At 41.9% G+C, this 12477-nt stretch overlaps 1 protein-coding gene across 3 annotated transcripts in view; it reads left to right on the top strand.

Annotated features, from left to right (window-relative positions):
• Window positions 1-1629: 1629 nt before the first annotated feature.
• The window catches only part of Hmgn3 (high mobility group nucleosomal binding domain 3), a 39622-nt gene continuing 28774 nt past the window's right edge, over window positions 1630-12477 (top strand). Inside the window, exon 1 of one of the 3 annotated variants that reach the window (XM_031343599.1) lies at window positions 1630-1929. In XM_031343599.1, coding sequence (XP_031199459.1) covers window positions 1915-1929 — 15 coding nt within the window. In that variant the 5' untranslated portion in view covers window positions 1630-1914. The remainder of the gene's footprint in view (window positions 1930-12477) is intronic. The other 2 variants (XM_031343600.1, XM_031343601.1) reach the window with 2 other exon arrangements.

The following is a 12477-nucleotide window of genomic DNA, read 5'->3' as shown; positions in this document are numbered from 1 at the left end:
CATGTTCATTATACATATTAGTTTAATGGTAAAATTATGAACCTCTAGGTTCTTGTGCAGCTTTAAAGCTATGAATTGGACTTATCTTAGTTCTTTTAAATATAATGTCATCTACTGAATTTCTGATTATAAGGAATCCATCAAAGACATCTGGGACCATGTCCAAAGGAAGACTCTCGAGAGTGAGGATGGGGAAATATGACCACTAAGAAAATTAAGGTAGCAGGACATTGAAGCACACCAAATAGTAACAGAAAAAGCCAGGTACACCACGGATTTGGAAAGTTGCACCAAAAAAAGAAAGTCATTCATTGTCTCTTGCGTGCACAAGTATACCAACTCACTTATTCTGGAAATTAATAAAGTAGGCATGAAAATGAATTGCCTGATGATTTTGTTCAATACTTACATGCAGCCTCTGTGAGCAAAGTGGATTGCAGCCTATGTAGTGCAAGGCTTTCGAGCAGTTTCCTAAGATGTCTTTTAGCTTGTAAAGTGATTCTCAGGCTAACCTTGCTTAGTTTGGTTTGCTTTTCCTGTAATTTCATATAAACGAAATCACCCAGTACAGCGTCTTGTATTGACCTCTATGTAGCATTTTCCTTCTGTTATTTATCTGTCCAGAGAAAGTTCTTTTTTTTTTTTAATCGCAGAGTAGTATTCTACTGTAGAATACTACAGTAGAGTACAGTGAGTTATCGGGACTCGCTCACCCATTCCCTAGCATTTTCCCCTGCAGCCCTTGAAATGGTCACGATCCCTATTATAGTTATGTTCTGATCACACTGATTGATTTTTCAGGATGATTTGATTCACAGAACAAAGCCTGTGTTCCCAGGGCCAACTCCCCTGGTTATGTATCAGCTTTTTAAATGTTGTTGAATTTGATTTGCTAAAATTTTGTCTGTGTCTTTGTGCCTATGTTTATGAAAGATGTTGACCTAAAATCCACACCCCAACCCCCAAATCCCCAGGTTTGAGGTCTTTAGTCAGGATAAAGCCAGTCTTACAAAATAAATTCAAATATGTATTCTGCAGTTCTTGGCAGAATGTCGAGAAACATTACACTATACACAAAATGTAACCTGGCATGTGTCGTTTAAATGTTCATATTTAGTATGTAAGTGATTTGTTCCTACATTTCTTGATTTCTCCTTAATTTCCACAACAAACGTATTTATATCCACTTTCACACATAGCTGATTAATTGGCTGAATTCATATGTGACTTGTAACACAGACTTAAACAACAACAACAACAACAACAACAACAATTAGACCAAGGAACTATTGGGGGTTGGGAGTATTTGCTAGAGACGGAACTGAGACCCTTAGAAACTATTAAGACTCCCTGAACTTCCTACCCTGTACAGATCCGCACGGTGAGCACCCATTCCAAGCTTTTATGAGTAACCACTGTGCAAGGCACCCGACGTCACTGTTTACATTATAAAGCTAACATGGCAACACTTAATACCTAACTTTTTTTTTCTATGAAGGTGCACACTGCTTTAATCCAAAGAAAGCACGTCAAACAATGAAACTCCAAGATAGTACAGCCTGAAGGATACTAGTTGAACTGGGCATGCTCAGTCGCCAGGCAGATTTTTTTTTTCCCCCTAGTGAAGTGGAAACTACAACTGCGCGTACCGGGTGAACGGGGGTGGGCGTGCCCTCGTGGAATTTAGAACGTTCTCTTAGCCAATGGGGCCTCGCGGCTGGCTGCCAGGGCTCGCCATTGGGGGACTGGGATGCGAGCGAGTGGAGCGCCGGGGGAGGAAGCGGAGGTGCAGGTCGGAGAGGCCGGGCTAGCCGAGCCCATTGCGGGAGTAGCAGCAGCGGCCAGGCAGCATCCAGCAGCGTGCCAGGCGGCCCAGCCCGTTGCTTTACTTTTTGCTGCACCAACGTAGTCATTATGCCGAAGAGAAAGGTAAGTCCTTCAGGGGGGCTGGGGGAGGGAACCCTGCTCGCAGGCCCTCGAGTGTGCGTGGAGTAAGCTCCCTGCGCTGCGATGGACGCGACGCTGCGCCTAATAACTCAGGCGCTGGGCACCGCCGCTGCCCGCTCCTTTTGCAGATGCCTGTTGCTGACCTCGCTCGCCCCGCACGGAGCTCCGAGTGTTACTTTCCCTCCAGGGACGTTGTCCTCCCCTTTCCATCAACTCCTGCTTAGAATGGTTTCCATCTCTTGCCAGCAGCAGCCAGGGCTGGTGTCCATCCCCCTCGCTGGAGTTTCCTCTTGGCAAACTCAGGTTGTTCTCAGGGTGGAGGGAAAGCAATGAGAGGAGTCTCCCGGGCTAGGGAAATTGAAAACCGTGGAAGCAATCAGAAGAGCCAGGCGGAATCCGGAGTGTCCCCCGGGCTGTGCCCAGGGCGAGCGCGAGGCTGGCGGAAGGCCGGGAGAGGGAAAGCCATGTTTCCCTGCGCCAGCCCTGCTGCGCCACGGACCCGTATGTACCCACTCCGGTGTCAATCACCGGCCGCGAGGGCGGGCGGGGCAGTGCGCAGCGCCGAGTAGGCGGCGAGGAAGGGGACTGGTGACAAGCTCGCCGTCCCTACCAAGGTCAGGGGCCACCAAGCCCCTTCCACTGTCCCACCCACGACCCCACGCTTGGCCAGGCAGGGAACGGAGGTCTTTTTTAGTATCTCCTTTGCCCCTGGTGGGTTGTGTCCCCTCCGCGCAGGGACGTCATGAGCCACACGTGGGGCCACACAGCTCCCTCAGGGTGGGGCTTCGACTTGTCATTGGACTGGTAAAGGAAGGGCAGATTTTTTTTTTTTTTTACCCCTCCCTGGGAAAAGCGATGTGTGAGGACTCCATCCTAAGCAAAAACCCTTCCTGCCACCTGCCCAAAGGACTCAAGTCAACCATCGTAGCCATTGAAGTTGAAACTTGGTTCAAATAATACCCTGCTTTCCCCCCAGGACCGTGCACTGTGTGTGTGTGGTTACTTCATTTAAAACTATCGAAGCCTTAAAATTTTTTGAAGCTTTTGCCTCCTTATGTATCGTCATTAAGAATTTTACTGTAAACACCTCCACTCCTTTTTGAGTTTATTTTTATGACATTTATTTATTTATTGTATTCACGGGAGGTGCTGGCACCCAGACTGCAGTCATAGGCTCTCCTATCGTGTGGGTGGTGGGTTGTGGGAATCTACAGCAAGCGCCTTTCCACTTTGAGCCATCTCCCCGGCTCAAGCATCTCCATTCTTTAAATGAAAATCAATCATACTATTAGACCAAGAACCTACTCTGTGCCTCATGGTGGATGGAGTCTGATGTGCTTTATCTCATTCAATCTACATAACCACAGAACTGTTTTAGACTCCTGGAGCAGCACCTTAAGATTCATTGCCCAACCTTTCATTAGCCTGTCATTGGTTTACAGTGGAGCACAGCCTTACTTGACACTTTTGTTAACTCTTTCACTTCGGGTGGGGACGAAAGGAATTCAGGAGATCCAGGGCCTCGTAGTTGAAGAAGCTCATGGCGTGTGAAGAGTAGGAACACTTGGGACTCACTGTTCAAGCATCATTTGATGGCGCCTTGTTTTTCCAGGGCTACTGTGCTAGAGTGGTGTCACTGTTTGAAGCCTTTTGTCTGAGGTTGTTGAAGTGCTGGGAATTCTAGCAGAATCAGAAGAACTGATTATCCAGAAATGAGCTAGAGAGGGAATGGAGGCTAACTCTTTTCCTGGAAATTTATTAACGTTTGGCTAAGCAGCAGGTCCCATGCTCCCTTTATGAATAATGGCTCCTGGTTTGATGGAACATTTCCTTGATCAAGGGACACCGTTGATGAGACCATCAGTCTTATTTTCTGTCACTATCCATCTCTAAAGGGGAAGAAGGGAAGGAAAGAGTGCCATACAAAGTGGCTTTACGTTTTACTTCTCTGGAAGGCTGGGACTCTCTGTAGAGTTAGCCAATACCCCATCCTTCAACGAGGGGCAAAGCAGTAGTACATATGTATGTATATATGGGGTCCTTCAGAACATCTGAGAAAGCCTCTTTGGTTAACAAGAAGTCTTTTCACTGATAACTGGAGGCCATACACCTGCCTTGGTACCTGGGTAGGGACAGCCACAGATTGCATGGCTGTGACAGCCAGCCCACCTAGGAGTCAAGCCTTACAACTGCCTGGTGGAGTCTTAGAATTCCTTGGAACTGACGTTAGAAACCACTGTCCCCAGGTGAAAGCCTACACAGACATGCAGGAAAGGAATTGGAGACAATCCATGCATAGTCCTTGGAGATCTGTCAAGTCAGGTAATCACCAAAGGACTTGCATATATACCACTGTGTTTTCTTAGCTAAAGAACTACTTGCTTTACTTTGTAAGTTAAATTGTGGTACACACACACACACATACACACACACACACACACACATAGGAATACAAGCGTAGGAGCATGGGTGGAAGCCAGAGGTCCAAACTGGATATCTTTTTCTATTGCTCTCCACCTTCTTTTTTGAGTCAGGGTCTCTCACGGAGCCTAGAGCACATTGATTTGGCTAGACTGACTATCTCTGCCTCACTAGCACCAGGCTTACAGACATGCAGACACCTGGCTATTTTCTGAGTGACGGGATCACATTCATTTCCTCATGCTAGAAGGGCAAACCTTTTACCCACTGAGCCATCTCACCAACCCTGAAACCAGTGTTAAAAGTACTCACACCACATTTTCCTTGCCACGCTCGCTCCCTGTTTCATGGAAACGTTACTTAATGAACTTCCAAGTTCTGCAGAGCAAGACGTAGTATGAATAAGTCAGTGGGGACATCTAAAGACCTAGTACTGTTTAAATGTCGGAGGGACACACGGTTTGTTCTCAAGGAGCTTATATTTAATACAATGAAGTGATAAGATTAGCAGACTGAAAAAAATGCTGACTGACATTTGGACTTACATAGATTACAGAACGTGCTGTTCGGACTTAAAGACTGTCGGATAGATAAGAAGACAGGTTGAATTTGTGCTGGCTGGTCTTGAAAAAGTGGGTAGGACTCAAGGAAAAAGTATCAGGATCATTTTCTATTACCAGGCGTTTGGATGCCTCTTATTATTATTATATCCTAACATGATTACTCCTCAGCTGCTCAGCTTCAAGGCCACAGTACCACCCATATTATTAGAAACTATTTTAAGGAACATCTTTGTAAGTTTTATACGAGCACATGCAAGAGTGCAAATGAGTGTGTGTGTTTGTGTATGTGTGTGTGTGTCAGAGAGAGAGAGATTAAACCAATTTAAATGACTACTGTTTGTTTGTTTTTAAGCAGTGCAGCCCTCAACATCTTAATGTCTTTCTGAGATTTAAATACTGTTGAGTTTTCTGTGTTATATAATGGTGATGAGTGAGCGAAGCCTCGTGGACTCAGGTAGTGGTAGGACAATGACTGCCTGAGTTCTAGACTGTTCTGCTCAAACATCGACAGATGCCATCAGCAGTCATGTTGTGATTGGATGTTCTATATAGAAGCAGCAAGGCCTGCATTCAGTCCTGGCCTGGTCAGCAAACACATTCTCATGTCCTTTTTATGTTTCTAGTTCCTCATCCCTAGAATTCCTGTGTCTGGGATAGCATGCCAGACATTGTATAGTATGGCAGTGCCTACAGAGTAGATACAGTGTAGAGTGGTCTCTTTCCATTTAGAGACTCAAGAAAGAAAAGTCTGCCTATTCGTCACTTTTTTTTTAATCAGCTGTACAAGTTCCCTGGTGGGATTTTCCCAGTCATAGTATGTATACTTACTATGTATAGTATGAATATATGGTATACTTATGTTGAATTTCCTTATATGCCCTACTGTCATATCATCTACAAATAACAATGCCTTGACTTCTTCCTTTCCAATTTGTATCCCCTTTGATCTCCTTCAGTTGTCTTATTGTTCCAACTAAAACTTCGAGGACTGTATTGAATAGATACTGAGAGAGTGGACAGCCTTGTCTTTAGTGGAATTTCTTTTCATTTCTCTCCATTGAATTTGATGTGGGCTATAAGCCTGCTGTAGATTGCCGTCTTCATGGTTAGGTATATGCTTTGTATCACTCATCTCTCCAAGACTTTTGTCATGAATGGGGTATTGGATTTTATCAAAGGCTTTTTTAGCATCTAATGAGATGATCATGTTGGTTGTTTCCTTCAGGTTATGTATATGGTGGATTACATTTACTGATTTTCCTATGTTAAACTACCCCTACTTCTCTGGGATGACACCTACTTGATCATGGGGGATGATCTTTCTGATGTGTTCTTGGATTCTGGTTTTTTTTTTTCCTCTCAAGTATTTCATTAAGTATTTTTACATCTATGTTCTTAAAGAAAATTGGCGATAATTCTCTTTGTTGAGTCTTTGCATGGTTTGGGTATCAGGGTAACTTTGGCATCATGGGTAATGTTCCTTCTGTTTCTATTTTATGGGGTAATTTCAGGAGTATTGGCATTAACTCATCTCTTGCTTATTTTTGTTCTGTTAAATTGCTAGTATGAGATCTCTCCAATTTTGTTTTTAATGTAAGCATTTAGTGCTATGAACTTTTCCTTTCAGAACTGCTTTTATTGTATCCCATACATTTGGGTATTTTTTTTTTATTCATTTCCATTGAATTCTAGAAAGTTTTAATTTCTTTATTTCTTTCTCTCTTTCCCTCTTTCTGTCTGTCTTGGCCCATTTTTTCATTCAGTAGAGTTTTTTTAGTTTTCATAAGTTTATAGGTGTTTTCCTGCTTCTGTTGTTGATACCCACCTTTAGTCTATGCTTTTCTGATAGGATGAGGGAAATTATTTCAGTTTTCTTGTGTCTGTCTTGAAAGTCTGGTTTTGTGCTAGAGTCCCCAGCTCTTTTGGGTGGGGAGGCTTCTAATGACTGCTTCTGTTTCTTTTAAGGTTGTAGGTCTATTTAAATTGCTTATCTGATACTGATTTAACTTTGATAAGTGGTACCTATCAAGAAGATTATCCCTTTCTTTTAGATTTTCAAGTTTTGTGGAGTACAGGTTTTTAACGTATGCCAGTATGAGGGTTGCTTGGATTCCTTAATGTCTGTTGTTATGTCCCCATTTTCATTTCTGATTTTATTAATTTGGATTATCTCTCTGTGTCTTTAGTTAGTTTGGATAAGAATTTGTCTATGTTGATGATTTTTTCAAAGAACCAACTCTTTGTTTCATTGATTCTTTCTACTGTTCTCTTTGTCTCTGTTTTATTGATTTCAACCCTCAGTTTGATCAATACTTGCCACCCACTCCTCTTGGGAGGGCTTGCTTATTTTTGTTCTGTTAAATTGCTAGCATGAGATCTCTCCAATTTTGTGTTTAATGTAAGCATTTAGTGCTATGAACTTTTCCTTTCAGAACTGCTTTTATTGTACCCCATATGTTTAGGTATTTTTTTTGTATTCATTTTCATTGAATTCTAGAAAGTTTTAATTTCTTTCTTTATTTCTTCCTCTCTTTCCTTCTTTCTGCCTGTCTGTCTTGGCTCATTTTTTCATTCAGTAGAGTTTTTTAGTTTTCATAAGTTTGTAGGCGTTTTCCTGCTTCTGTTGTTGATACCCACCTTTAATCTATGCTGTTCTGATAGGATGAGGGAAATTATTTCAGTTTTCTTGTGTCTGTTGAGACTGCTATGTATGTGGTCTATTTTAGAGGAAGTTCCATGAGGTACTGAGAAGAAGAGATATTCTTTTGTGTTTGGGTGAAATGTTCTGTAAATATCTCTCGGATCCATTTGGTTTACAACATCTGTTAGCTCCAATATTTCTCTGTTTAGTTTTTGTCTAGATAATATGTCTGTTGGTGAGGGTTGGATTTTGAAGTCTCCTACTATCAATGTTTGAGGTCAGTATGTAATTTAAATTTTAGTAGTGTTTCTTTTTACAGAAGTGAGTGCCCTTGTATTTGGGGCATAAATGTGAAGATTTGAAATATCATGTTGGTGGATTTTTCCTTTCGTGGACATAAAGTGCCCTCCCTCGTCTCTTTTGATTAATTTTGGTTTAAAGTTATTAAAATGGCTATACCTCCTTGCTTCTAAGGACTGTTTGCTTAAATTTTTTTTAATATAATGAAAATTTTGGTTCCTTAAAAACCCAGTTATGTATGTGAATATGTTTTTGTTTTAATCTCAGGTGTGGAATAAGAGGCTGCTTCACGCCAGCGATTATGATCTCTCTCTTGCTCTAGCGGGGGTGTGATTTTGCCAGAAGCAGATAGTTTCTGAGTGTGTGACATTTGAAATTCTGGGGACTTTTGAGAGTATAAATGCCAGAGCCCCTGAGAAGGGCTGCACACACCCTCCACGGAGGCTGCTGCTCCCTCTGCTGCTGCGGTTTATCAAGTTGTGAGCAAAGAGACAGAAGAAATTGGCGATGGCCTGATGATGGAGATTGGACGTGCCCAAAGGAACCCGATGTCCCTAACCAGCAGGAAGTAGTCTAAAGAGATCTACACCTTCTTTCCCCTCTAGCCTTCTTTCTCTCCTACCTAGTGGTGGGAGGTTTGAAGGGTTTATTTTAGGGTATAATAAGGTTTGAAAGGGTGGTAGATATAATAAAATAGTCCCTCAAAAGCCCTGTTACCCTAACCCTTTTACTCTGTGGTAATGTCGCTCCTTGATGTTGAGGTTTGTTTCTTGTTGCAGCAGAAGGATGGATTCTGTTATTCTGTGTCTTTTTATTGGAGAATTGGGACCATTGATAGCAATGATTAATGATTGTTGATTCCTATTATTTTGTTGTTGTTTTTTGGTGGTGGTGGTGGTGGTGGTGGTGGTGGTGGTGGTGGTGGTGGTGTGTGTGTGTGTGTGTGTGTGTGTGTGTCTGCTTCCCTTCTTTTGGTTTTACCAGTGTGAGATTATTTCCTGTGTTTTTATGGGTATAGTTTTTTTCCTTACATTGGAGTTTTTCTTCTAGCACCTTCTATAGGGTTATGTTTTTGTAGGTAGATATTATTTAAATTTGACTTTATCATGGAATATCTTATTTTCGCCATCTGTGCAGATTCAAAGTTTTGCTGGGTTTGGATGTCTGGGCTGGTATCTGTGGTCTCTTGAAGATTTCAGGACATCTGTCCAGGCCAGTCTCAATCTCAATGAAGATTGAGAAGTCAGGTATAATATAAATAGATCTGGCTTTATATGTTACTTGTTCTTTTTCCCTTGCAGGTTTTAATATTCTTCCTTTGTTCTATATGGTTTTGAGTAGTATGTGGTGAGGGGACTGTCTTTTCTGTTCCAATCTAGTTGGTGTTCTGTATGCTTCTTGTGCCTTTCTTTAGGTTAGGAAATCTTTCTTCTATGATTTTTGTTGAAAATATTTTCCAGGCCTTTGAGATGTGATTCTTCTCCTTCCTCTATTCCTAGTCGTAGGTTTGGAATAGACTATTCATAGTGTCCCAGCTTTCTTTCCTAGATGGTTTATGTCAGGATTTGGGTTTTGGTTTTTGGCTTTTGGAGGTTTTTGTTTTTGTTTTTGTTATTTTGTTTTGGGGGTCTTCTTTTAGATTTAACTTTTTCTTTGACTGATGTAGCCATTTCTTCTATAGTATCTTCAGTGCCTGAGATTCTCTCTTTCATCTCTTTTATTCTCTTGGTGAAATGTGCTTCTGTAATTCCTCTTCAAATTCCTAAACATTTCCTTTCCACCATTCCCTGAGTTTATGTTTTCTTTATTGCTTCTATTTCCGTCTTCAGGTCTTGAAAAGTTTTATTCATTTCCTTCAACTGTTTGGTTTTTCCTGGCTTTCATGAAGGGATTTATTCACTTCTTCCAGTTATTTGTTTGTATTTTCCTGAATTTCTTTTTAAAATGTATCCATTTCCTCTTGAAGCACCTCTATCATGTGCCTGTGCTTCTGCTGTGTTGGACTAGTCAGGACCTGCTGGGGTAGGAGAGCCGGGCTCTGGTGGAGACTTTGGCTGGATGTTACTGATTGTGTCCTCACATTGGCGTGCACCTAGGCGTCTGGGCATGGGGTGGTTATAGGTGTAGGTGCTTATTTCTGGTTTGTCTTTGTTGGATGGGTGTTTTGTTTCCTGGTTTCTGTTTCCTGTCTGGATTAAGAAGAGTGTGATGGCCCCGTGTTGCCAGTTTTACCGCACTTCTAGGCTGGTGTGTTCATGGGGCATGCCTGCTGGTGTGGAGGCTGGGCTGCAGGGGTGAGTGGGGGAAGGGAAGTCTGGAGGGATGGGGGGCTGCAGCTGGTGTTCTGTTACAGTGCTAGGAACACCCTGAGGTTGAGGAATGGACAACTACTTTAATTGAGCTTGGTTTTGTTTGTTTGGGAGTTTTGGAGGGGTGTGTTGTTGTTGCTTTTGTTATTTTTCATAAATGAAAGGCTCTGATAAGCATTGGGCTTGGCATAATCAACAAACAGTACTCAAGGTTTCAAAGTGTCTTGTTCAAAAGACTGTCTCTTGTTATAACACCGAAGATGGAGACTATAGATGGAAATGTGGATACATTTGGCTACATAAAGAAATATTTCAATGTGGGGGAAATTATTAAAAATTTGTGGAAAAACAGGGAAAATATTTGTATCAGGTAACATTGAAAGAGGTTCGCTACCTTAAAAAGAGAGTGTCTTACATATCTTTTTTTTTTTTTCTTACATATCTTTATAGAGAAGATAAATGTCGTTATAGGAAAAACAGGCTCAAATAAAAAGTATTCACTCTAGGGGCTATTCAGCAGTTAAGATAACTGTTCTATACATCTATATGTATATATACATATATATGTGTGTATATATTTGAGTACATTGTAGCTGTCTTCAGACACAACAGAAGAGGGTATCATATCCCATTAAAGATGGTTGTGAGCCACCATGTGGTTGGTGCGAATTGAACTCGGGACCTCTGGAAGAGCAGTCAGTACTCTTAACCACTGAGCCAAACATTGGACTGAGTGTGGGGACTCCAATGGGGGAAATTAGGGCAAAAACTGTAGGAGCTGAAGGGGTTTGCACCCTCATAGGAAGAACAACAATATCAATCAACCAGACCCCCCCAAAGCTCCCAGGGACTAAACCACCAACCAAAACGTACATGGTACCCATGCCTCCAGCTGGATATGTAGCAGAGGATGGCCTTATCTGGCATCACTGGGAGGGGAGCTCCTTGGTCCAGTGGAGGCATGATGACCCAGGATAGAGGAATGCTAGGCCTCTGAGGCAGGAGTTGGTGGGTGGGTAAGGGAGCACCCTCATAGAGGCAGGGAGAGGGAGGAAGGGATAGGGGGCTTGTGGAGGGGAAACTATGAAGGGGGATAACATTTGAAATGTCAATAAATAAAATAACCAATTAACAAAAAAAGATAACTGTTCTTGTAGAGAACCTGATTTTACTTCCAGCACCCATGCCTGTCAGCTCACACCATATCCAGCTCCGGTGTGTCTAGTGCCTTCTTCCAGCCTCTATGGGCATCCGCAGGCAATATGCACGTATTTGCACACACACACACACACACACACACACACACACACACACACACATATATATATATATGTACATATATATACACACATACATAGTCAAAAATAGTAAGTTTTTAAAATATTTACATTCAGTAGAAATCAGAGATATGTATCTGCTCACAATTGATAAGATCTGGTTTTCTTCAAATAATTTGATTTACGAAAGCATGATCTCCCACTACTGAGATATTACAAATTCCTTATACAAGGATTTCTTGAGAATGGCCTCCTTGCTATAGAGTCAGTTCATCTGGAGTGCCCGCCTCAGTGATTTCCAGTAAATTGCAGAGCTGTGCAGTCATTCCCATTATCCAGTTTCAAAGCTCAAAAAGACAGCCCTAAAAAAATGTAACCACCTATCATCATTGGGCTGCTGCTCTTCTGGTTATAGTTGCCTTTTCTGGATATTTCATAGAAAAGAAACTGTACAGTGTATAGTGTTTTGTTTCTGATTTTGATTCTGTTTTTTATTTTCTCAAAAAAAAAAAAAAAAAAACAGGTATTTTTGAAGTCCCTGTATGTAGTAGCGTGTGTCAGGACTTGACTGTGTTCTTGGCTACCGGTACTCCATTGTGTGGGTACACTGCCTTCCTGCTCATCCTTTCAAACGTTGAGAAGTACTAGGTGTGCCTCAACTTTGTCTCCTACAGATAATTCTGCCTATACTTGTACATGTCATTGCATGATTACATAATTTTTAATTTATCTTGGCAATATTTCAAAGACTAGAAACATAAATGGTGAGTGTTCTCAAAATTTACACTTAATATTTTAAGAAACTTCCAGGCTGTCTTCTAAATGGAGAAAGGGTTCCATACTTTGTACTGTGGGATGTTTACTTATGGGCAGCCTAATGAACTTGAATTTACATTCTTGTTGCCAAAGATGATGAGCATCTTAACACTTTTGTTAAGTGTGTGTGCGTGTGTGTGTGTGTGCGGGTGTGTGTGTGTGCATGTGCGGGTGTGTGTGCGGGGGTGTGTGTGTGTGCGCGC

The sequence above is a fragment of the Mastomys coucha genome, unplaced genomic scaffold (assembly GCF_008632895.1).
Source record: "Mastomys coucha isolate ucsf_1 unplaced genomic scaffold, UCSF_Mcou_1 pScaffold23, whole genome shotgun sequence".
Taxonomy (NCBI): domain Eukaryota; kingdom Metazoa; phylum Chordata; class Mammalia; order Rodentia; family Muridae; genus Mastomys; species Mastomys coucha.
The sequence above is the reverse complement of the archived record's forward strand: the minus strand, read 5'-3'. Positions and strand labels throughout refer to the sequence as shown.